Genomic DNA, 21,074 nt, shown 5'->3' with positions numbered 1-21,074 from the left:
CCGGTTACTATTCCATCCGGCATTTCCTCCCGTGATTTATGCAGACGGGGCCTTATTCTGTAGGCAGCGCGTGGCAGGCGTGTGAGCACTGAACCCAGTGCCCCATCTGTCTGACTTGACGCAAGAGCACTGAGGTTGCCCAGGGTAAGGGGAGGGAGGTGAGGGTGAGGAAGACTGTAAGCAGGAAAATGTGGCGACACATTCAAAGGCAATGCAATAAGCAACACCACTGGCAAGTCTCTGGGGGAAAAAGTCTAGTCAGAAGGGGCAACAGTGTACAGTCCGACTCCTAAGACGCCGATCAGCACTAGGGACCATGTGAGCCAATGTCCATCTCAGTGGGGACCCGTCAAAGGGGAAGCTAGAGTGGGCCCACAGGCTCTGGCTGGACTTTACACTGGTGCCACTCATCTGCATGAAATTTTTTTTCCTCCCAAGTAGTGAACTCACAGGGGACACCCGAGACCTTGAGGGCAGGAGTGGCTAGAGCCCTGTTCGCTGCGGTTGAGGGGATGTTTCCTCCAATCTTGGACTCAACCGCATCCTGTCTAAAGGGTACCGGGGACCCTAAGGAGATTGGGGTCCTCTCAATGGTGTATCTTTGTGACTCATTAATGTTGCCCCCCGGGGCCTGAAGCTGCTCCTTTGTCTCCAACGGGCTGTGTTTCCTGGGAGGCTCCCTGGCACCAGGGAGGCCGTCTATAGATCTAGGAAGGGAAACCCAGTGTCCCAGGCATGCAGGGAGTACACGGGAGAGCTGGGGGTAGGAGATATGGCCACGGAAGCTTAGCTTCCTGACAGACTTTGCTGAAGTCTCCTTGAGGGTACAATTCATTTGCTCCACTTTCCCGGAACTTTGGGGCTCGTAGCCAGCGTGGTCTCCAGGTGATGCTTAGAGATGCAGGCCCATTGTCACTATGGAGTGTTAACGCAGGCCAAACCTGGGCATGGCAGTCCTTTTCCCTCAGGACGATGGCAGGGAGGCAGACTTTTTTTCTTTTTAGCTTCCCTTTCCGCTGTGACCTCCTTGTTCGTGCAGACCCTACTCGCAGCCTCTATTAGCTGGGTGATGTTCATCTGTCCCAGCGAAATCCACTAGGTTTCAAGTTTTTCCTCACGTCTGGGGCACCCTGAGCCATGAAGGAGGGGTTTACCATTTGCAGCTTTCCTGGGCCTCAGGGTCAAATGGAGTGCACATCTAACAGCTTCAGTTTTTCATGGTTGTCCCTGGGGACTCCCTGGTTCTTGGGTGACCGGGGATACCTTAGTCATGTTCATGGGTTTCTTAGCTCCTGCTTGGATTCCTCAGAGGACCTCCTGGCATCCGCAGGTGCGGGCCTGTCCTTAATCTGTGGTGAAGTCCCATGCTGGGCGCTGCTTGGGTGCAGCTGCTCTGGCCCAGGCAGCCAAGCCAAGGCTTCCCACAGGTGCGTGCACTTCCCCTTTCCTCTGATAAACATGGCATGGTAACTGCTAGCAGTCCTCCCAAGATGGCCCAGAATCTGGAAGAGGGACTCCATGAGATCTACCACAGCCTGCAGCTTCTCAGAGGAGGGTGGGGGGTTATCTTTCCAGTCGAGATTGGTTGTAGAGGAAGGCTGGTAATACATCACAGAACGGCCGGGCTCCCTTCCAGCCCATCCCATTCTCATCATGACTTTTGGGTTCCAGTGCCTCTCATACCAGCATTTGGAAGGCGTATGCACCCGGCCTGGGGCACAGTCCGGAGGCTGGTTCCGGAGGGAGCAGATCCTCCAGGCCTGGGGACAGTAGGGAGATTGATGGCAGTGGAATGTCTGGAACTGGGGGGCCAGGTGCAGACGGCCTTAGGGTTGCATACGTTGGGGGCGAGATCAGTTCACCTCCGGGATCTCCGGCTAGGATGTGCAGAGGCTGGGGCTTCTGCTGGGTCACTTGGGTGAGGCAACTCAGACCCTGGCCTGTCCCTGCTTATTTCAAGTGAATCACATCCTAGGGGGAGAGTCTAGTTGTCCTGGTTCTCCCGTCATGACTCGCCAAACCGTTGGGACATCTAGTGTCCCTTCCGAAGGCCACCAGACATTAAAGGGGTGCCACCCCAACTCCCATAGGGTTCTCAATTTGCTGCGGTTCATCTTGACTGAATTCTCCTGAAAACTCCTCAAGATGTTTGATCATGGTCGCAAGGACCATACTCTGGCCTGATCCCATGGTGATGCTCCCGTGTGCGGGGACTCAGAGAGCGGGTGGGTCTCTAGGGGAGGTTTGGCGGTGGTGGGGTCAGTGCTGACTAACGATAGGAATCCATTCCAGTGCGTCCCCACACCGCAGCATCGCAGACGGGCCCACTTGGGATCCGCAAACTATGGGAACCACGGGTGCCCGCCCCTGGAGTCTCAGGATCAGTTCGCCTGGCGGCGGTGGGGCCGGACCACGCATCCAAGCACAGGTCCACTCCACACGCTGACACGTTTCCTCCCTAGGAACTCGGACCTGTGACACCGGAAAAGTGCCCGGGGCGTCACCAGGCTCCCCCTCCCATCCCCGTGGGTGCGTCTCTCTGGGTCCAGAGCCCTGGGCCCGACCGTGATCCCACGTCAGGACCAGGTCCTCCCCTGCCGCGGCCCCTGGGCCTAGCGGAAACAGCCGAGCAGGGCGGGTTCCAGGCAGCCGGCAGGGAACTGCCCGACGTCAGGCAGGGCGCACCTCCTGCATTAGGATTCCCCTGACCGGGGGCAGCGACGGGCCCCCGCGGGTGGCCTTTCCCGCCCGGACCAACGCCCACGAAGAACCACGCGGCACTCGCAGGTCTCGGAGAACACCACGTTTATTTGACGCCAGGGGCCTCGGACGAGGGGCGCAGCTCGGACATCTCTGCTTCCGCGCACGCGGCCTCCTCGTCCCTCCCGTGGGGACCGACCTGCTCCCCCCGACTCACCACTTGGCTCTCCTGCGCAGGTTCCAGACGCGCCCGGCTCCCGCCTCACCAGCAGGCTGGCGTCCGCGGCTCCCCCGCCGCCCTGGAAGGCACACAGCGCCGCACCGTGAGCAGAGGCCCCCTCCCCGCCCCGGACGAGACAGCGTCGCACCCACCCCCGCCAGCACGCGCGGCGCACCCCGAAGCCTCAGTAGCGCGCGGATAATCAGACTGCGAGCGCAGTTGTCATACGAGGTGTCAGAAGTACGGCAGCTCATCACAGGCTCCACGCCGCGCAGGGGAGCGGGCCCCGCCCAGCCTTACCTGCGGGGAAGCGGAGGTCTGGAGGCTCCGACTTCCCGGGTCGGTGGGGGGTGACGAGCGGGGAGGCAGAAGACGCGAACGGCGCCAAGGCGGAAGGGCGTCAGGTCGGACTGCAAGCCTGCGCGACCCCTCACACCCACGCGGCGGTCAGCGCGCCTGCCCACGAAAAAAAAGCCACCCCACCTGCAGACGATCCGAAAGAACGGCGCAGCGCGTGGCTCAGGCTTTTATAGAAAGGGCCCCACCACTGTGATTGGGCCATCCTGACGGAAGTACCGCCCCCCCTCACCGCTGATACGCTCCGGGCCTCCCCGGCCCGACGCGCGAAACTTCCCCCTTTTGCAACGGGCCATCGAACATCATCGTGAGCGACAGCCACAAACAGCCAGTCAGACTCCGACCTGCAACATAGAGTGATTCTAAAGCTGCCAATACCTCCCTGCGACGTCGGAGCCGCCGGAAGTCGTAGTTTCTGAGGAGCGGCGCGTGATGCAGCTCGCCGGGCATTGAGAACCCTAGAACTACAAGTCCCGGCGGGCGCCGCGCACGAGCGCCTTCGGCTCGCGCCTCCCGTCCCTTTCCCGGCTGGCGGCCGCGGGAGCACGATGAAGCGGGAGGGTGGCGCTGCCGCTCCCGGGCGGCCGCGGGCGGGTGAGTATCCGCGCGGCGCGCCCGGCCTGGGGCTCGCGCCTCGGGGCCGTGCGGTGGGCGCGCCGGGGTCCGCGGAGGGATCGGGCCTGGGGGGGCGGGGCTGACGGGGCCCGGGGTCTGCGCGTCGGTCTGTCGTTCGCTCGGCCGCTCGGTCGCTCCGTTCTCCCCTTCCTCCCTCATTCCCGCTTCCTGCGTCCGGGGAGCGCCGCCGGGACCCGGTTCTCGTGGGCGCTTCCTCTGCGGCGGCTTTGCTCAGCCCGGCCGCTGTTGACACTTCGCGCCGAGCCTTCTCCGCGGAGCTCTGGTGGATGTTGAGCTGCCTTCCTGCTCTCCACCCACTAGACAGGGTCACCTGCCCCACCCCCTTCGTGACCACCCGAAACGCTTCCAGACCTTGCCCAACGTCTCCTGGGGGACAGAGTCTTCCCCCCCCCCCCAACCCCGCTCGAGACCCGAGGATCCGGAGCGGGGAGCGATGGACAGTACCCACAGGAGCCCGAGGGACTTGCGATGGGCGCTTTTAAAGGAGCAGGACGCCGAGGGGGAGTGCTGGGCGCTCCTGAGTGGCTTGGTGAGAGGGAGGTGCCTCCAGCAAGCAGCCTGGCTTGCGAAGTTGCTGGAAGAGCACGCCTGGCCGAAGGAGCAAGATGTGCAAGGGACCCCGGGGTTAGAAAGGGCTTGGTGCGCCAGTGAGTGCTGGCAGGGGTGAGAGGCGAGTCCCGGATTCTAGGCTGGGATGCGGGTGCAGGGGTTGTACGCAGGAGATCCAGCAGCAGGCCGAAGTCTAGTAGAGAGTCCCTGGTTGTGTGTGGAGGAAGTCCCTGTGTTGTGTTCAGTGGGGAAGCCGGAGAGTGAGGAGGCTGGAGGGCATGTAGAGGAGAGTGGGCTGGGAGAGGAGGCTCCCACCGCTCACTGGGTCTGGCTCTCGATGTCTTGATCCACTTGCACATCCAGCTGGGGCTGAGTCTGCAGTTCTGCTGGATCCCACCCTGCTTTGGAAAGAGAGGGGTGGAGAACAGGGTTGGAGATCCCCCCCCCCCAACACACCCTTTACTTTGCTGCCTCCCTTGCTTAGAGCTCCAGGCTGCCCAAACCATCTGTCCGCCCTTCTCTCCATCTCACAGACCCCTCCCCACACACGCACAGGGTCCCTCTCCTTGGGGCTGCTCACCCCCTGGCCTTTGCCAAGCATGTGGCCTCTCTTTCTCATTCCTCTCCCTTCCCACACACCCTCCTTGAAGGCCTGTGTAGCAGACACTACCTCTCTGTCGTAGATCCCTACTTGAGCTGCTCTGGGCATTCACGTTTCTCCATGGAATCCCCAGTCCCTGTGTCCTGTGGCTCCTATAGGGTATTGCTGCCCTATTCCCCGGACATCAGAAACGCCCGCTGAGGGGAATGGGGTATGGGCGGCCTGGATGAGGGAGGTAACCGGCTGAGAAGGGGGAGAGGTCCTCCTTCTGAGTAACCCCCACTGCGGCTGTGTGTGACAATATCTCTGGAAACGGGTGCAACAGGTCAGAGTCTGAAGCATTGACCTAGCTGGGACAAGAAACCCTAGAAAAGTGCCTCTGGTAGGTTGCATGGGGCTTACTGGTACTCCCGAGCCTCTGTCTGTCTCTCCTCCCAGGTCCCGTAGCTCCAGGTCAGACTCACGTTTGGCCGTCGGCACACACCCCCTCTCCAGCCTGGGGACTGGGCTGCCGTGGGTGTGAACCAGGCTGCAGGACTGGGAGCGCACAACTTGGGAAGTGGGAGAGGTGGGGTGTAAGGGCCCATACTGGCTGGGTGGCCCCCGGCAGCCTGGGTGCAGTGGTTTGGCTGCCCCCTCCCCCGCAGCTCGTCTTGGCCTGGGGCTGGCTTCAGTGCACGGTGGGCTCCTCTATTTGGGGCTGGCTTATGCAGGAGGTGCTACTGTAGAGGGGCCTGCCAAGCCCTCCACTTCCAACAGATGCCCCCGGCATCCTCTGTGCTCTGCTCTTGCCCTTCGGCAGAGGCATTTGCTTGCTCCCTGGAGGAGCATGGAATCAGGTGGACCAGACCAAGGGGAAAAAGGGGCCCTCGGGATTGATGCTAATGTCACTGGCAGACCTGACGCTTGACTATCCCTAGCGGGGGAGGCCTGCTGTCTGGGAGTCTAGTTGGGGGTTGAACCAAGCCCAGGAGCACCCACGCAGGAGTGGGGGTGCCCCACCATGAGCTGGCAGGGCACCGGGCGGACAGTGGAGTGGCTGGTGCGTGTCCAGGCCAGGCTGTGGCCTGTGACTTTGTATACACGCCACAGCTTCTACAGGGAAGCAGAAAGAGGAAGGCGGGGAGACAGAAACCACATGGGGCGTGGTGAGGAACAGTCAGGGTGGCCTGGAGCCGTAGCCTGGGCCTGAAGCACTGCTGGCCGCTTGGCTCTCCGGCAGAGGCCCAGGACTGGTCCCCATAGGTTTAGACTCGTGGCCAGGGGCGGGGGGATGGTGAGAGGAATGCACCTGGTTATGGAGGCCACTTTTACCTGCCCACACCCTCCCTCCAACTCAGGGTCTGGCCCAACTTTGTCTGCAGGGGCACAGATGGGAAGCATGTCTTGGGCTCCGTGGTGTGAGGGACTAGTGGCCCCCACAGCCAGGTGCTGCGATAGGACCAAAACCACCCTTTCCGAGAATGCTCTCTCCCTGCTCTGGACCTGGCCAGCCCCTTTCTCCAGGAGTCGTACAGAGGGGACTTCCCCCATGCAGAGGCCTCTCTGTATGGGAGAGAAAGCACAGAAGATGAGTCTGGCACCAGGGAGCGGGTGGGGAGGCAAAGGGAGTCCCCTGGCTGAGTTGGGGGTTAAAGGAGGGATGCTCTCCCTCCCACAGAAGGACCTGTGGGTGCCGGAGAGGCTGGACCGGGGTAGGCAAGGTGAGAGGCGAGGTGGAGGGCTGAGGACCCAGGAGCTGTCCAGTCCGGCAACCTTGAGGCCACTGTGGATTAGGACAGTGGGTACAGAGGCTGGGATGGTGGGTGAGGGCAGAGGCCCAGGCTGCCTACTGGGAGGGAAGGGAGCCGGAGAGGCCTCAAATGGGCCTGCGGAGATGCCGAGGGGATCCCTGACATCACACCCTGCCTATTTAGGATGGAAAAGCCGTGTTAAGGGGACATCCGGGAACAGCTGGGGAAGCGTATGGGGCTTTGCTATGGCAACCCGGCCTGTTTCTATAGGATTTGGCAGCCCAGCTTGGGCTTGGGCCCAGGGGCCCAGGCAGGAGCTGACCCAGGGGCTGGGTGGTCCGTGGGTGATACAAGGGGCTGGCCCTAGAGCTCTGGCTGTAGTCCAGCTGGCCACCCACGGTGCCGTGCCAGGTAGGGCTGAGGTGTCCTGAGCCCCCAGTGTTCCCCCTGGAGGAGTCACCACCAACTGTGTGGCCTGACGGGGTTTTTGGGGTGCGCCTACCCCCTGGCTGGCTCAGCAGGGCTGTTCAGGAGAGCCCACCACACCCACTGCCTGGGGCCATGTGGGGGGGCTCGAGGTGGGGCTTGGCCCCACTGGGACCTGCTTGTGGCCACCCTCCCCCCATTCCCTCACTGACAGCATGCACTGCCCCCTCCATTGGCTGCCAGCTGCACGGACCAGACTGGGGGGCCTGGTTCCCACATTCCCAAGGGTAAGGACTCAGGCGATGCCATTGGCTTCTGTCCAGGGGATGGGCTGGAGAGGGGTTCCCCAGGGAGCTGGCCTGCCCAGAGAAGCGGGCTGGTGGAAGGGCCTTCCCAAGGAGGATCTGGGGTGGGGAAGTCCAGGGGCCAGGGCATGATAGGTGCATCTCTAGTTCCTTGTCGGGCAGGGAGCACACCCCAGGGCCCCAGAAGCCCTTTGGACGTGGACGTGGGTGGACAAAGATCCCTGGGCCTTGACAGTGGGCTCAAGCAAGAGGCTGCAGGGATGCTGATTCTGCACTGACCCTCAGCACCCATGAGCACTGAGCCTTACCTGTCCCACCAGCCTTACCTGACGTGGGCAGACCCATCTCTAGCAGGACCTGGGGTCTTCGGATTTAAAATTTAAGAGATGGAATCCTCGGGTCCCTCCCCTGGGCTCTGCTGAGGCACCTGGAACAGGCAGAGTGGGGACTCCACTGGGGAGGGGAGGACAGCTGCGGGGAGTGGACAGCCTATCTCACCCTCCTCCGACCCCAGCTGTGCCTGGCAGGCCGAGCCCACAGCTTTTCCCAGGTTGGGCCAGTCCGGTTTTCTAGTTGACAGCACCCTGTCTGCCTGCTGGCGGGGGGGCTGATGGGGAGTGGTGAGGAGGCCTATCCCCCAGGGGGCTGGGCACACCCTGAAGCACTGCTGGGCCCGGCCAGGGGGGTGAGGAGCTGTGCTGTTGTGTCTCCGGGCTTTGGGCTTACAGAGCTGGATGATGCCAGGGGAAGGCTCTTGCAAAATGCAGACCCTGGGGAGCAGGGCCGGAAGCTCAGGCATCTTGCTCAATCCCACGGTTGTAGGATCTGATCCTTGCGGTCAGAGGCACACATTTGCTGAGGGCTGTGGCCTGCAGCCGGGGTCCCGCCCACCTGGGGTCCTCGGCTGGGGCCTTATGCCAACCCATGTAAACGGGAAAGCGGCTCCCTCCCTCTTTCCTCGCTCAACTTTGCGCCTGAGCCAGGCCTGTATGTCCTGCCGTGTGTCTGCGGCCAGGGCCGCTGCTGGTTGTCAGGGGACTTTCCAGCCGATTTGCATGTGGCCCTGCGTGCCTTTCTGTTTACTTCACTTCAGAGCAAGGGAGCACCAGACGCCCGCTCTCTCAGACCACAGCGACGGGCATGCAGGCCCCACAGGGGCTGGTGGCCTAGCCGCAGTCCCATGGGGGAGTCTCTTCTGGGGTCCCCAGCTGCCTGGACCGTGGGTGCTCCCAGCTGCTGCCTCTAGGCCTCGGGAGCGTGCAGCAGAGGGGGCAGATGGGCTGTGAAATCCAGGTCAGTGTGGGCCGGCCGCCTCCCTGTGAGCACCCCCCTCCTCTCAGGACGCCCCGTGGTGCTGAGGCTGGAGCAGACCTCGGGCTTCCCGAGAGATGACTCCCAGCGCTCCTCCAAACTGTCTGGACCTTACCCCAGCCACGGTGGCCCCCGTGATTTCCTGCTTAGTTTGGAGACAGCAGGGCCACTGGAGGTGGGGCATATGGACAGGCCATATTCCCACGTCCATCCAAGAGCCTGATACCGCCCACTCCCAGGAACCTTGCTTCTCCCCCCTGCCCCCAAGAGGACAAGCCACTGGACAGCCTGGTCTGGGACACACAGCCAAGTCCCCTGAATCCCTCCTAGCAGGGGGCGTGGTGGGTAGGAGGGCGAGGCTTCGGCCAACCTCTTGGGTCCGTCTATCTAGCCAGACCCCCGTTGGGCACTGTGATGACCCGGGGCGGTGGGGGGGGTGTTCGTGCTTTCTGGCTGGGCCAGCTCTGGCTGACCACTATCTCATGGAGGCCTGAGTCCAGATGACCAGGAGGCTGGCATCGCAGGTGACACCTGAAGGGGCAGGCGGGAGAAAGAGGAGGCAGTGGGGACAGGGCAGGCAGCGTGGGGACGCAAGGCTAGAGGGCCAGCCCCTCCCCGTGGACTTGGAGGGCCACTGAGTGGCTCTGGCGTGTGTATGTCAGGGAGCTGGGCCGGGCCCTGCGGCCCAGCAGAAAAGGTGCTGGAGCCAGCCACGGGCTTTACATATACTGGGTAGGCACAGAGTGTGTCTCTTGCCTGCTCCCACAGGGCGGGAGGCTCAGCATCGAACCGCAGCGTGGGCCCAGCCTGCCACACCCCTCCCACCCCACAGGAGCAAGACCAGCAAACCTCCTCGGGACCTGCTGAATCCAGTTCCGACTGCCGAGCTGGGTGGTGGGTGATGAACCTCTGGTGTGGCAAGGGGGTGTGCTGCTCGCTGGTCTCCCAGGGTAGAGAGCACTTGGGTGCCTGGTGTGTGGCACTCCTCCTCTGGGGGGTGCCTGCCTCGAAGCTGGGGTGGCTACAGCTGACTGGGGGCCAAAGCAGGAGACCCTGACACTGGGAGGGGCCCTGAGGAGGTGGGCACTGCCCCTGCGAAGGAGCAGCTTTCCCTAGCCGACCCGCATTCTAGGTGGCTCTAGCAGCTAGTGCTCCAGGGGCCCAGGCAGGCCCCTCTGCGGGTGTATGTGTGTGTTGTTGGGGGAGCAGTTCTCAGAGGCCAGGAGGAGTCCCCTGGTGCCTTCTCCCTGCCATCTCAGCCCAAGTCCTGAGCTGGGGCATCAGAGGGTAGCCCCTGTTTCCAGAGTAGGGGGCCTACCCAAGCTCAGGAGTCAGGGCTCTCACCTCCTGCTCCTGCTTGACCTGTGTGGTGAGGCGGAGTGCCGGGCCCCAGGTGCGTCGCTGACAGGCTCTTGGGGCATGGCCGCTGTCCTTCCCCACAGCAGACTGGTCGCACCAACCCTGACAAGAAAGGGTCATGGGGCTTGATCCCACCCTGTGTGCCACACCACCAACCGGCCGTGGCCGCCGGACACTCGCTGTCTGGCCCTCTGCACCTTGAGGGCTCTCCACCTCTGGGGCAGAGCTGGTGGCTTTTCTACAGAGTTAGGCCTTGAAGGAAGGTGAAGTACCTGCCCCCGCCTGCCTCCACCCAGGAAGGAGGAGGGCCTCCTTCCTCCCTCAGGGCTGTGCACACCTGGGGCAGGCGGGAGGGAGGGGAAGGGACTTTGCCCACTCGGCCGGCGCCTGTCCTCCTGTCGAGCCTAGTGGCGGAGAGGCCAGTGTGCACATCGTGGACCAGCCAGAGCAGGGCGTCTGACAGGGCCCGAGGCCACCATCTCTGAAGCCCCTCCCTCGTGCCCCCCCCCCCCCCCCCCGCAGGAGACGCGGCCAGAGGACCCTAGATCCCTCTAGAGCATGAGCTCCGGCAAGAAGGCCCGCTACAACCGCTTCTCGGGGGGGCCTGCCGACCTTCCCGCCGCAGACGCCACAGCCACGGTAAGAGCAGACCTCATGGCTCTGGACCCCCCAGCTTCCAGAGCTGTCCCCTCCCCACCCGGGGGGCCTGTGGGAGGGCCGGGTGGGCGTATTGGTGATGTGTCCCTGTGTACACGCCCATGCACACGGGAACATCGGCAGGAGAGTCTGTCCGTGCGCACTCCTGTGTGCGTCCCCGTTCTCTCTGGGGCTCGGTGCCAAGTCTCCTGCATTCTCCCTCCAGACCAGAATGGAAACGACCTTTGGGCCTGCCTTTTCGGCCGTCACCACCATCACGAAAGGTGAGCCTGCGAACCCAGGCCTGCCTGGGCTATGCAGAACCTGGGTGCCCCAGACTCCTGCCAGCCAGGGTCCTGCAGGGGCGGAAGTGGGGAGCCTGATGCTGGGGAGTGGGCTGGAGTCCGCAGGCCAGTTCCTGGCTCCTCCTCCACACTGCCATCCCCACCCCTTCCCCAGGGCCTTCTCTGTTTCCTATTTGGGGAGGGGCTGCCCAGACTTCCCTAGCACCCCCACCCATCCTTCCCTTGTTCTAGTGAGCCCCAGGTCATCCCCGCCCCAGGCTTCTAGCAGCCCCCCAAAAGGCCAGGGCTGGGGAGCACAGGGGGCACGGGTGGGTGACAAGTACTCACGGGGGTCCTTTCTGCAGCCAGGTCCCACTGCCAGGCTGTGTTAGCTCCTCAGGAGCTAACGTTCCCGAGTCCTCGGGGGGTGGGGGATAAATTGGGGGTGTGTGGCCCCTTCTGGTGGGGCCTGGCAGACTTCAGACAGTGTGTGTCCTTCTGCCGGTTCCGTGTGCTACTCCTCGCTCTGTCGCTGGAGTCTCAGCTTTCCGGGGCTTCACTCCGGCACGGGGGTGCCTGTGCTCACACCAGCTCCTTTGCCACGGGTGACCCAGCCAGATGTTCTAAAAGTGCCTTTTCTGCTTCAGTGTTCTCTTCTGGAAAAAAGAAGTGAATGTCCTCTCTCATGCCACCACCCAAGGGGCTCTCCTGAACGCCTCAGCCCTTTTCAGAAGCAGCCCAGTTCCCTGGCCTGGCATCCCCAGCTCCCAGGCTCTTGGCCCACCATCTAGTCCCCCTGTGGAGGAGATGGGTCAGAGCTGGGCGTGAATAGTGGCTTCACCTGGCCCCCTCACGTTACAGATAGGGAAACTGAGGCCTAGTCACACAGCCGCTGCTCAAAGCCTGAACCATGACCCCAAGTCTTTGGGGCTGCCTATGATGTCTGGGTCTGGCTGGGACCTGAGGCTGGTGCCTGCAGGGCCTGTGAGGAAGGTTTTCGGGCTCCCACGTGGACCCCTCACCAATACCTTCAACGGAGTGCTCTGAGAAGGCCCGAGGCTGGTTCCAGGTTCTGGCCAGGGGAACAGATGGAAGCTCCGTGGACCCCAACAGTGGGCTGTCTCCCTGTCCCCACCACACACCAGCCAAGGGGCCTCAGACCTCTCTGTCCCTCCGTTTTCCCCTTCGTGAGGCTCTCAGAGCCCTCCACCCCCAGCAGGGTTTCCTCGAGCGCCAAAGCAGACCATATCCAAGCTCCCAGCAAGTGGCCATGGGTATGATCACTCAGGTGCTGGCCTTGTGCCTCCACCAGGTGCAGGGTGACCCCAGGATTGGGCTGGGTGCGGGAGCTGGCACAGGCAGAGAGAAGAGCCCCCCACCCTCTGTTCAGCCTGCCCAGGGATCTGAGTCTTGGGGACTGCTCCCTTCTTGGGCTCCTAGGGCTCTTAGCTAGGGACTCGGGCCAGCTCACGCTCTTGACCTTGCCCTACATAGCCCCCTGCTGGGGACAGTGCTGCCCACCAGCCCAGCCCCAGCCCAGTAGCCCTCAGGTCGAGGAGGAGACGGTGGGAGTGCGTGGAGGCAAGGAGACCTCCTGGAGAGGACTAGCTCCATGTTGGGTTCAGCACCCCTAACCCCTGCTGGGCCCATCTGTCCAGGGGGCCCACCTCCCACCACAACGGGCTGTGCGTGCTCCCGTGGCCACTCGTTGCATCCCCCACCCTCTTTTCTTGACAGCTGATGGGACCAGCACGTACAAACAGCACCGCCGGACGCCGTCCTCCTCCAGCAGCCTCGCCTACTCCCCGCGGGATGAGGAGGACAGCATGGTAGGTCTGTGACCACCTCTCCCCACAGCCTCCTGCTTTGTCGTCCTTCTCAACGGCCAAGTCCCAGCTGAAGGGGAAGGCTCAGCTAGGAGGCAGTCCCCGAGCTAAGGTCTGTCAGGTACAGTAGGCTGGGGAGGCTGAGGGCTGGTGTGTCTGGACACCCTAAGGCCTCAGCACCCACGGCTGGCCTGCGTGGGACAAGCGGCCAGAGAGGGCAACTAGGCCAGATTGTGCAGGGCCCACAGGTTGGAGCCCTGGAAGCCACGGAAAGTTGTCACGAGATCAGGTTTTCGTGTTTATTTAATTTATTTATTTTAAAGATTTTATTTATTTATTTGACAGAGACCACAAGCAGGCAGAGAGGCAGGCAGAGAGAGAGAGAGGAGGAAGCAGGCTCCCTGCTGAGCAGAGAGTCCGATGTGGGACTCGATCCCAGAACCCTGAGATCATGACCTGAGCTGAAGGCAGCGGCTTAACTCACTGAGCCACCCAGGCGCCCCAGGTTTTCGTGTTTAAAGCTGCCTCTACTGTTGAGTAGAGAATGAGTGGGTGGGCTGCCTAGTGGAGGTAGGAGGCCCAAGTAGGTGACTGGAGGGTGGGCAGCCCGAGTGGGGCATGGGAAGCCTATGGGAGAGCCAGGGTGAGGAAGGGAGTCGGGGCAGCATTGGGCTTGCGGTTAGTGCCCAGACCATGTGGCAAGGGTCACCACGGCTGTTCTCTGCCTGTCGGAGCCCTGGGCCCACTGAGGGAGGGGAGGACCTGCCCTGGGCCCAGGGCTGGTTCAGGCCATTCCGCCACTCACCTGTCCCTGGTCTTGCTTTCTCCTTTCCCTCGGTGGGACCTCACCAGTGTCTGCCTGACCGACTCCAGCTGGTTCTCCTTCCCTCCCAGCCCCTTGGACCCCAAGTCTTCACCTGCTGGGCTGCCAGGCCTTATTTCCAATTTAACATGAGCAAAACCAGAGCTTTTAGTTATTTGAACGTGCTGTGTGCTAGGCAGCACACGAGGCCTTCTCGAAGCACGAAGCAGATACATCTCCCTCTGGTTCTGCCTGCCTCCGTGTACATGACGTCCGACTCACCTGTGGCTGGCAGGGAGGGGGTTTTCCCTGCCTCCCAGAGAGGTCTGGACAGGCGCCACCAGGCCGTGGCTGGGTGTGGAGGCAGGAGGTCTGTGGTTTGTGAAGGAGGCTTCTGAGTGGGAGAAGAGGACAGAGGGGAGCAGCTACTCTTACAGGGTCTCCCCTGGGGGCTCTAGGCCAAGAAGGGAGAGGGAAAGCCACCCCTACCCGGTGCTCCCCCAGATCCTCCCCCTCAGTGGCTCAGGCGGAGACAGCCCCCGTGGCCCCGCTTCCTGCTTCCAGCATCTCAGCCAGGGTTCGGGGGGCAGGGGGGCATCTCTGCCTTCCCTGGGAGCCTCATCAGCCTGGCCTATTGCACCTGGCTAGGGAAGCCAGATGGGCAGCCAAGCCCCAGGGGACCCAGAGCCCTGAAGCCTCCGCCAGCCATCCCTTTCTGTAGCCATCCGGGAGGTGAGGCCAGCCCCGGCCTGGCTGGTGGAGGCGCCCCGTGTGCAGCCCACACTCCCTCACGGGAAGCAGGAAGCAGGCCAGGCGAGCGTGTCCTCCTGGAATTGAATAGCAGGAAGTCTCTCCATTTACACAAAGAAAGTTGGCAGACGTGCACGGGTGGCCCAGCAACAGGGCCAGGACCGCCGGGCAGGCCGGGGGCCTGGGCACCACACGGGCTTCCCGGGCACACACAGTGGCCCTGCGGGGACAAGGGAGCGCCCACCAGGACCGGGGGGCTCTGCCCTGCCCGCTGGCTGACGGGCCACCCGCTCCCGTGTCCCGCAGCCCCCTATCAGCACGCCTCGCCGCTCCGACTCGGCCATCTCCGTCCGCTCTCTGCACTCTGAGTCCAGCATGTCCCTGCGCTCCACGTTCTCACTGCCCGAGGAGGAGGAGGAACCGGTAGGTGTGTCCGCCACAGCGGGGTGGCCCCTCGTGACATGGTGGGTGGCAGTGGCAGTGGCACCGTCCCCCCCCAACCCCGGGGCCTGGTGGGAGGGGGTGATCTGGCCTAGCCCCCAGGCCCATTCTTCCCACTTCCCAGCCCCGGGGCTACCTGAGACCGGCTCTGGGGAGTGAGGGTGGAGCCCGCGTGGGGTCCCTTCTTGGTTCCCATCGTAGGTGGATAAGACGTGCTGATAACCCGCGCCGGGGCCCTCGAGCTCAGGCCCAGCCCCAGGCCTCAGCAGGCCCTTGTTGGGCACCCCCTGTTCCCTCCCACGCCAGCATTTGCTCACCCTGCCCGGCCCGGTTCTAGGAGCCGCTGGTATTTGCTGAGCAGCCCTCAGTGAAGCTCTGCTGTCAGCTTTGCTGTGGTGTGTTCAAGGACCCTGTGATTACCACGTGCGGGGTAAGGTTGCCCTGGCCTGCCCGGCCTGGTCCTTCCTGACCTGTCACCATCATGAGGCTCAGGCAGGACACTGGCCCCTCTGCTGTGCAGCCTTGGCCTCCGTTCCACGCCTAGTGTGGCCGCCCAGCAGGTGCCCCTGCAGGCGACACAGACTGGGGGGTGGGGGCGAATCTGTGGTTATGGCCCAAGCCCACCCGTTGTCTCCACAGCACACGTTCTGTCGACGATGCGCTCTGAAGTCAGGTAAGGCCCTTCTAGACCTGGGCCCCACTACCTCACTACCCAGCTTGGCAGTGAGGGGGGTGTCCCTCCAGGGAGGTCCTGGCCTACGCCCAGCACCAGTGGGGCCCCTGGTACATGCTGGCTTCTCCCAAGTCCAGCCCCCAGCAGCAGTCCTGGGTGCACGTGGGCCGGGATCCACACATGGGCAGACAGAACAGTGAGACCCACAGCTCAGGGGCCCCGGGCGCAGGGGCTGCTGTCTCTGGCAAGAGCTGCCCACCTCACCGTCCCAAGCCTTGGGGCTCGCTCCCTCTGCCCTGTCCCAGATTGAGTCAGCCGAGAGGCAGTGTCCCCTCCTGCTCGCCCAGTGGTCACGCTTAGTGACTGGCCCAGCTGTGCACTCCTGTTCCAGGCACCTCAGTGGGGCAGGTAGACCGGGAGTTGGGGGAGGGGGCTCTCCCCAGACAGAAGTCAGTCCACCTAGCATTGTTCCAGGCCTGCCACATCAGGACTAAGTTTCCCACCAGCTGTTCACCAGGGGAGACATCTCCCCAGAACAGACTGGCCCCTGTGTTCCCAGCAGAGCTGCCAGGGGCAGGGGAGGGAGGGGCCGGGGGCGGAGGGTGGGGTCAGCATGTCTTCCTCTGCAGAGAAGTGCCCCGTGGACCACGCCAAGCTCACGGTGGTGGTGAACAACATTGCGGTCGCTGAACAGATTGGGGAGCTCTTCATCCACTGTAGGCACGGCTGCCGGGCGGCAGGGAGTGGGAAGCCCCCCGTCTTTGAGGTGGATCCCCGAGGGTGCCCCTTCACCATCAAGCTCAGTGCTCGCAAGTAAGTGATCCCCTCGGCCCTCGGCCCTCCCACCCAGGGGTGCAGAGCATGGGCCACTGGGCATCAACCCCCTCAACCCCACCCCTGTACTCTGCCCCTGCAGGGACCACGAGGGCAGCTGCGACTACCGGCCTGTGCGATGCCCCAACAACCCCAGCTGCCCACCCCTCCTCAAGATGAACCTGGAGGCCCACCTGAAGGAGTGTGAGCACATCAAGTGTCCCCACTCCAAGTACGGGTGAGTGGGTGGGGCGGGCTGCGGTGGGGGGGGCGCCCCGGGCTGGGGGCCGGGAGGCAGGACGGTGGGAGGTGGGGGGGGCTGGCATTCACAGTCCCTCCTTCAGCAAACCTTTGTTGAGATCCACTTGTGTGCTGAGCGCTGGGGAGACAGCCAGGGTCCCAGGGAGACGGACCCTAGCGGGAGCCACACCACCATCCCTATAATTACAAACTGAGGTACAGGTGCGGTGGAGAGCCCTGAGCCCCCCCCCCAGAGCACAGAGGGCTTGCAGCGGTCGGGGAGCCTGGGGTAGGGGCAGGGATGGCCCTGAGGACTCATACATGTGTGCATGGGAGCCCAGGAGCTGTGTGGGGGCCAACACGGGTGGAGAGGAGAGACGAGTGTGGCGGGCCGGAGAAGAGGCAGGTCTGGGAGGCTGGCAGAGGCTGTGGGCGAGCCCTTGAAGAGCTCTGATTAGTAGCAAAGTGACAATTCCTTGTAAAGCGGCCTGCGAGGTGCTGAGCGGTTGCAGGATGCATGGGCAGGCAGGCATGGGCAGGCAGCCAGCGTGGGGAGGACTGTGGCAGAGAAGTGGGACTCAACAGACATCCTGGGGTATGGGGAGTGGGGGAGGGCCCAACCAGACAGGCCAGTGCGTGGGTGGGCAGGGCAGCCATTCTGTCCCTCCAGGTGCACCTTCATCGGGAACCAGGACACCTATGAGACGCACCTGGAGACTTGCCGCTTTGAGGGCCTGAAGGAGTTCCTGCAGCAGACAGACGACCGCTTCCACGAGATGCACGTGGCGCTGGCCCAGAAAGACCAGGAGATTGCCTTCCTGCGCTCCATGCTGGGCAAGCTCTCCGAGAAGATTGACCAGCTGGAGAAGAGCCTGGAGCTCAAGTTCGGTGAGGCCAGGTCCCAGAGAGGCGGGGTTGCGGCCTCTCCTCCTGCTCCCTGACACCGTCTTTCTGGCCACTCAGATGTCCTAGATGAAAACCAGAGCAAGCTCAGTGAAGACCTCATGGAATTCCGGAGGGACGCCTCCATGTTGAACGTGAGCGCCTACAAGGGCCACTTGTGGGGCGGGGGCCACGTGTGGGGGCGGGGTTTCCCGCAGAGGCGGGGCCAAGTGCATGGGGCGTGTCCGCAGGACCACAGGACCGCCCCTCAGCTTGGGCCCTGGCAGGAGTTAGGTGTCTTTGCTGGGGAAGGCTGCTGCTGCACAGCTTGTGCCCCGGCCCTGGGCCCGGCCTGGGGGCAGGCGGCCCACAGAGCCACAGCCAGCATGCCCTTCACTCTTGGCCTTGGCAGGATGAGCTGTCCCACATCAACGCGCGGCTGAACATGGGCATCCTAGGATGTGAGTACAGGCCCGGGGCTGCTCCCTCCACTGTCCCTGAGCGCCGCCAGGCCCTCACTGGCTCCTCGCATCTCCGCAGCCTATGACCCGCAGCAGATCTTCAAGTGCAAAGGAACCTTCGTGGGCCACCAGGGCCCAGTCTGGTGTCTCTGTGTCTACTCCATGGGGGACCTGCTGTTCAGCGGCTCCTCTGACAAGACCATCAAGGTGAGTGGGGTCTTGCCTTAAGGGTAGGCATGCGTGCAACCCCAGCCAGCTCTAGCCTGCCTGTGGGCAGGGCTTTCCCTAAGTACACCTACCATCCCCGTTCCCACCGTGCTGCCCCCTGGCATGGGGCTGACCCCGCTGGGACCCACCCGCATGCTGGTCTCTGCAGGTGTGGGACACATGTACCACCTACAAGTGTCAGAAGACCCTTGAGGGCCACGACGGCATCGTGTTGGCCCTGTGCATCCAAGGGTGAGTGTGGCCATGGTGCTCAGGCAGAGCCAGGGACGGAAGACTCCGTGCTGCCACCGTCTGGGCCAGGAGCTGAGCCTGTGTGGTCACGTGTGTCCTCATGGGGCTGTGTCTACTTCTCCTGTGGGGCACCCTCACCTTCAAGCAGGGCTGGTGGCACATGGGTCCTCTCGCTCTCTAGAAGTACGTTTAGGAGGTGTAGCCCCGGCCCTGGGGTGCCTCGGGCAGCAGAGAACAGAGCAGAGGCAGGAGCTCAGCAACCACTCACTGGCATGTAGCCAGAGCCTTGGGCGCAGCTCAGGAACAGGACCACTGCTACCCCCTCACCCCCAGGATAGCCCCTTCTAGACCTTCCCTCCTGTCTCCTGTCATGAGGCTCTATGTTATGGACACGAGTGTGAGAGATGAAGAGACAGAACCGCGCTCCCAGAACGCAGCGGCTTGCCGGCCAGCAGCGCTCACAGGGGCCATTACCTCCCAACTTGCTGTCGGACAACTGCCAGGCAGGCGGTAGGAGGCCGGGCTTCTACTCCCAAGTTTCCCTCGCTGAGACAGGAAATCCGAGGGAGCGGGGGCAGCCCTGGTGCTGCCCTGAGCTGCCAGGTCCTCGCAGCAGCTGCTCCTTTGGCCAGGCAGGGCAGTGTCGCGAGGACGGCGGCTTCTGCCACCCTGACCCCGCGGCTCCGCTCCCACAGGTGCAAGCTGTACAGCGGCTCCGCGGACTGTACCATCATCGTGAGTGGGGCTGCGGCGGGCGGGTGCGCTCTGGGGAGCCAGACCTGCCACCTCGCTGGGGCCTGAGGCTTTCTGTCCTCCTTGCCAGGTGTGGGACATCCAGAACCTGCAGAAGGTAAACACCATCCGGGCCCACGACAACCCGGTGTGCACGCTGGTCTCCTCACACAACATGCTCTTCAGCGGCTCCCTGAAGGCCATCAAGGTTGGGCAGGGTACCATGTGTCTGCGCGCGGGGCATTGTGGGGCTGGCTGCCTGCCCCTGTGCCCACACTCACGGCTGCCCCTGCAGGTCTGGGACATCGTGGGCACTGAACTGAAGCTAAAGAAGGAGCTCACAGGGCTCAACCACTGGGTCCGGGCCCTGGTGGCCGCCCAGAGCTACCTGTACAGTGGCTCCTACCAGACAATCAAGGTGGGCCTGTGTGCTCTTTCCGGTGCCGGGACCACCCAGACCTGACCCCGGGGGGCTCCTCCTCCACTGTCTTCTCACTGCTGGGGCAGGGAGACCCTCACATCCTTCCCAAGGGATGGGTGGGCTGCTCCCAGGGGATGGGTGGGCTGTGTCCAAAGCCTTGGAGGCCCTGGGGCTGAGGTGCCTGGCCTAGGACCAAGTGGCCTGAGCTTGTCCACAGATCTGGGACATCCGGACCCTCGACTGCATCCATGTCCTGCAGACCTCTGGCGGCAGCGTCTACTCTATTGCAGTGACGAATCACCACATCGTCTGTGGCACCTACGAGAACCTCATCCATGTAAGGCAAACGCCCAGGGCTGGGCCTCCACCTGGGTCCCTGTCCCCCCAGCCTGTCGCCCTGACCTGCCTGCACCACTCCCGCAGGTATGGGACATCGAGTCCAAGGAGCAGGTGCGGACCCTGACAGGCCACGTGGGCACAGTGTACGCTCTGGCAGTCATCTCCACACCAGACCAAACCAAAGTCTTCAGCGCATCCTATGACCGCTCGCTCAGGGTGCGTACTGGCCTAGCGCTGGGGTGTTGGGGGGCTGTGGGCGGGCGGCTGGGCCCGGCTGGGCGCTCACACTCCACATGCCCCCAGGTCTGGAGTATGGACAACATGATCTGCACGCAGACCCTGCTGCGCCACCAAGGCAGCGTGACCGCACTGGCCGTGTCACGGGGCCGGCTCTTCTCGGGCGCTGTGGATAGTACTGTGAAGGTCAGGGCCTGGGCTCAGGCCTTCCCGGGGCGCTGTGCGCCGGGGGCAGGGGGTGGGGGCAGAGGAGCTAGAAGCCCCAGGCAGCTGGCACTGGAAGGGCAGGTGCATGTGGCGGGTGGTGGGGACACAGCAGCATGGCCAAAGGATCACCTGAACCAGAGCCCTTCCTCTGCAGGTTTGGACGTGCTGACCGAATGCAGAGCCATCTTGGCTTCCTCTGCAACCTCCCAGGCCAGTCCCTGCCAGGCTGACCACAGGAGGGGTCTTGGGGAGGGGGGTGTGTCTGCCTGCCCTGCGGGGACAGGTGGGCAGGTTCACCCTGCTAGACAGTGCCCTTCCTGCCCTGTGCACAGTGAGCCTCCCTCTGCTTGGCCTTGTGATCGTCGCAGCCAAGACAGTGCCCAGCCCTTCTCTCTGGGTGCCAGGTGTGATGCTCACCCGGCCCACACCCCATCCCCACCCCAGGTGGACTGTGGGCCTTTTTACTCACCTTTTCTACTGTTTTTAGACTGTATATAGATTTGATTACTTCCTGATTGAAATAAAAGCTGCACAGACTGTGGCTGTGACTGGGACAGTCTGTGGGGTGACAGAGAGGCCACCCAAGAAGGCTGGTGGGCCCAGGCACCAGCAGCTGGTGGAAGGTTGGGGAGGGGTCCCAAAAGGGCTCCTCTCATCAGCCCTGCGGTGTGGCC

At 63.2% G+C, this 21,074-nt stretch overlaps 1 protein-coding gene and 1 non-coding gene across 7 annotated transcripts; one reads left to right on the top strand and one right to left on the bottom strand.

Moving 5' to 3' along the window:
- Positions 1-3,099: 3,099 nt before the first annotated feature.
- On the bottom strand, positions 3,100-3,182 carry LOC131820225 (small nucleolar RNA SNORD60). Its single transcript, XR_009349540.1, has one exon. It is a non-coding gene; the product is annotated as a small nucleolar RNA SNORD60 (small nucleolar RNA).
- A 535-nt stretch (positions 3,183-3,717) lies between these two features.
- TRAF7 (TNF receptor associated factor 7) lies at positions 3,718-20,941 on the top strand. 6 transcript variants are annotated; one of them, XM_059153970.1, is made up of 22 exons: positions 3,729-3,871; positions 9,607-9,732; positions 10,720-10,836; positions 11,060-11,117; positions 12,855-12,946; positions 14,802-14,918; positions 15,274-15,366; positions 15,576-15,609; positions 16,239-16,422; positions 16,526-16,660; positions 17,333-17,550; positions 17,626-17,699; positions 17,957-18,005; positions 18,085-18,212; positions 18,382-18,464; positions 19,160-19,199; positions 19,288-19,404; positions 19,492-19,614; positions 19,835-19,954; positions 20,041-20,172; positions 20,260-20,379; positions 20,555-20,941. In XM_059153970.1, the coding sequence occupies exons 3-22, from the start codon at positions 10,756-10,758 to the stop codon at positions 20,567-20,569; spliced, it is 2,013 nt and encodes a 670-aa protein (XP_059009953.1). In that variant the 5' UTR covers positions 3,729-3,871; positions 9,607-9,732; positions 10,720-10,755; the 3' UTR covers positions 20,570-20,941. The 6 variants fall into 6 exon arrangements, with proteins under 6 accessions (XP_059009956.1, XP_059009952.1, XP_059009953.1 ...); XM_059153971.1 differs by lacking the exon at positions 3,729-3,871 and adding an exon at positions 8,649-8,820; XM_059153973.1 differs by lacking the exon at positions 9,607-9,732 and having other exon boundaries at positions 3,718-3,871; positions 16,526-16,654.
- The last annotated feature ends 133 nt before the right edge of the window (positions 20,942-21,074 follow it).

This window comes from Mustela lutreola, chromosome 17, assembly GCF_030435805.1.
Source record: "Mustela lutreola isolate mMusLut2 chromosome 17, mMusLut2.pri, whole genome shotgun sequence".
Taxonomy (NCBI): domain Eukaryota; kingdom Metazoa; phylum Chordata; class Mammalia; order Carnivora; family Mustelidae; genus Mustela; species Mustela lutreola.
Note: the sequence above shows the minus strand (reverse complement) of the source record. Positions and strands in the feature narration are given on the sequence as shown.

What these genes read in the sequence shown, in the direction of transcription:
- TRAF7 (XM_059153969.1), top strand. Translation starts at nt 10,756, where the DNA reads ATGAGCTCCGGCAAGAAGGCCCGCTACAACCGCTTCTCGGGGGGGCCT. An exon ending in CCGCAGACGCCACAGCCACG is followed by an intron (nt 10,837 to 11,059) that starts GTAAGAGCAGAC and finishes TTCTCCCTCCAG; the next exon opens with ACCAGAATGGAAACGACCTT. An exon ending in CGTCACCACCATCACGAAAG is followed by an intron (nt 11,118 to 12,854) that starts GTGAGCCTGCGA and finishes TTTTCTTGACAG; the next exon opens with CTGATGGGACCAGCACGTAC.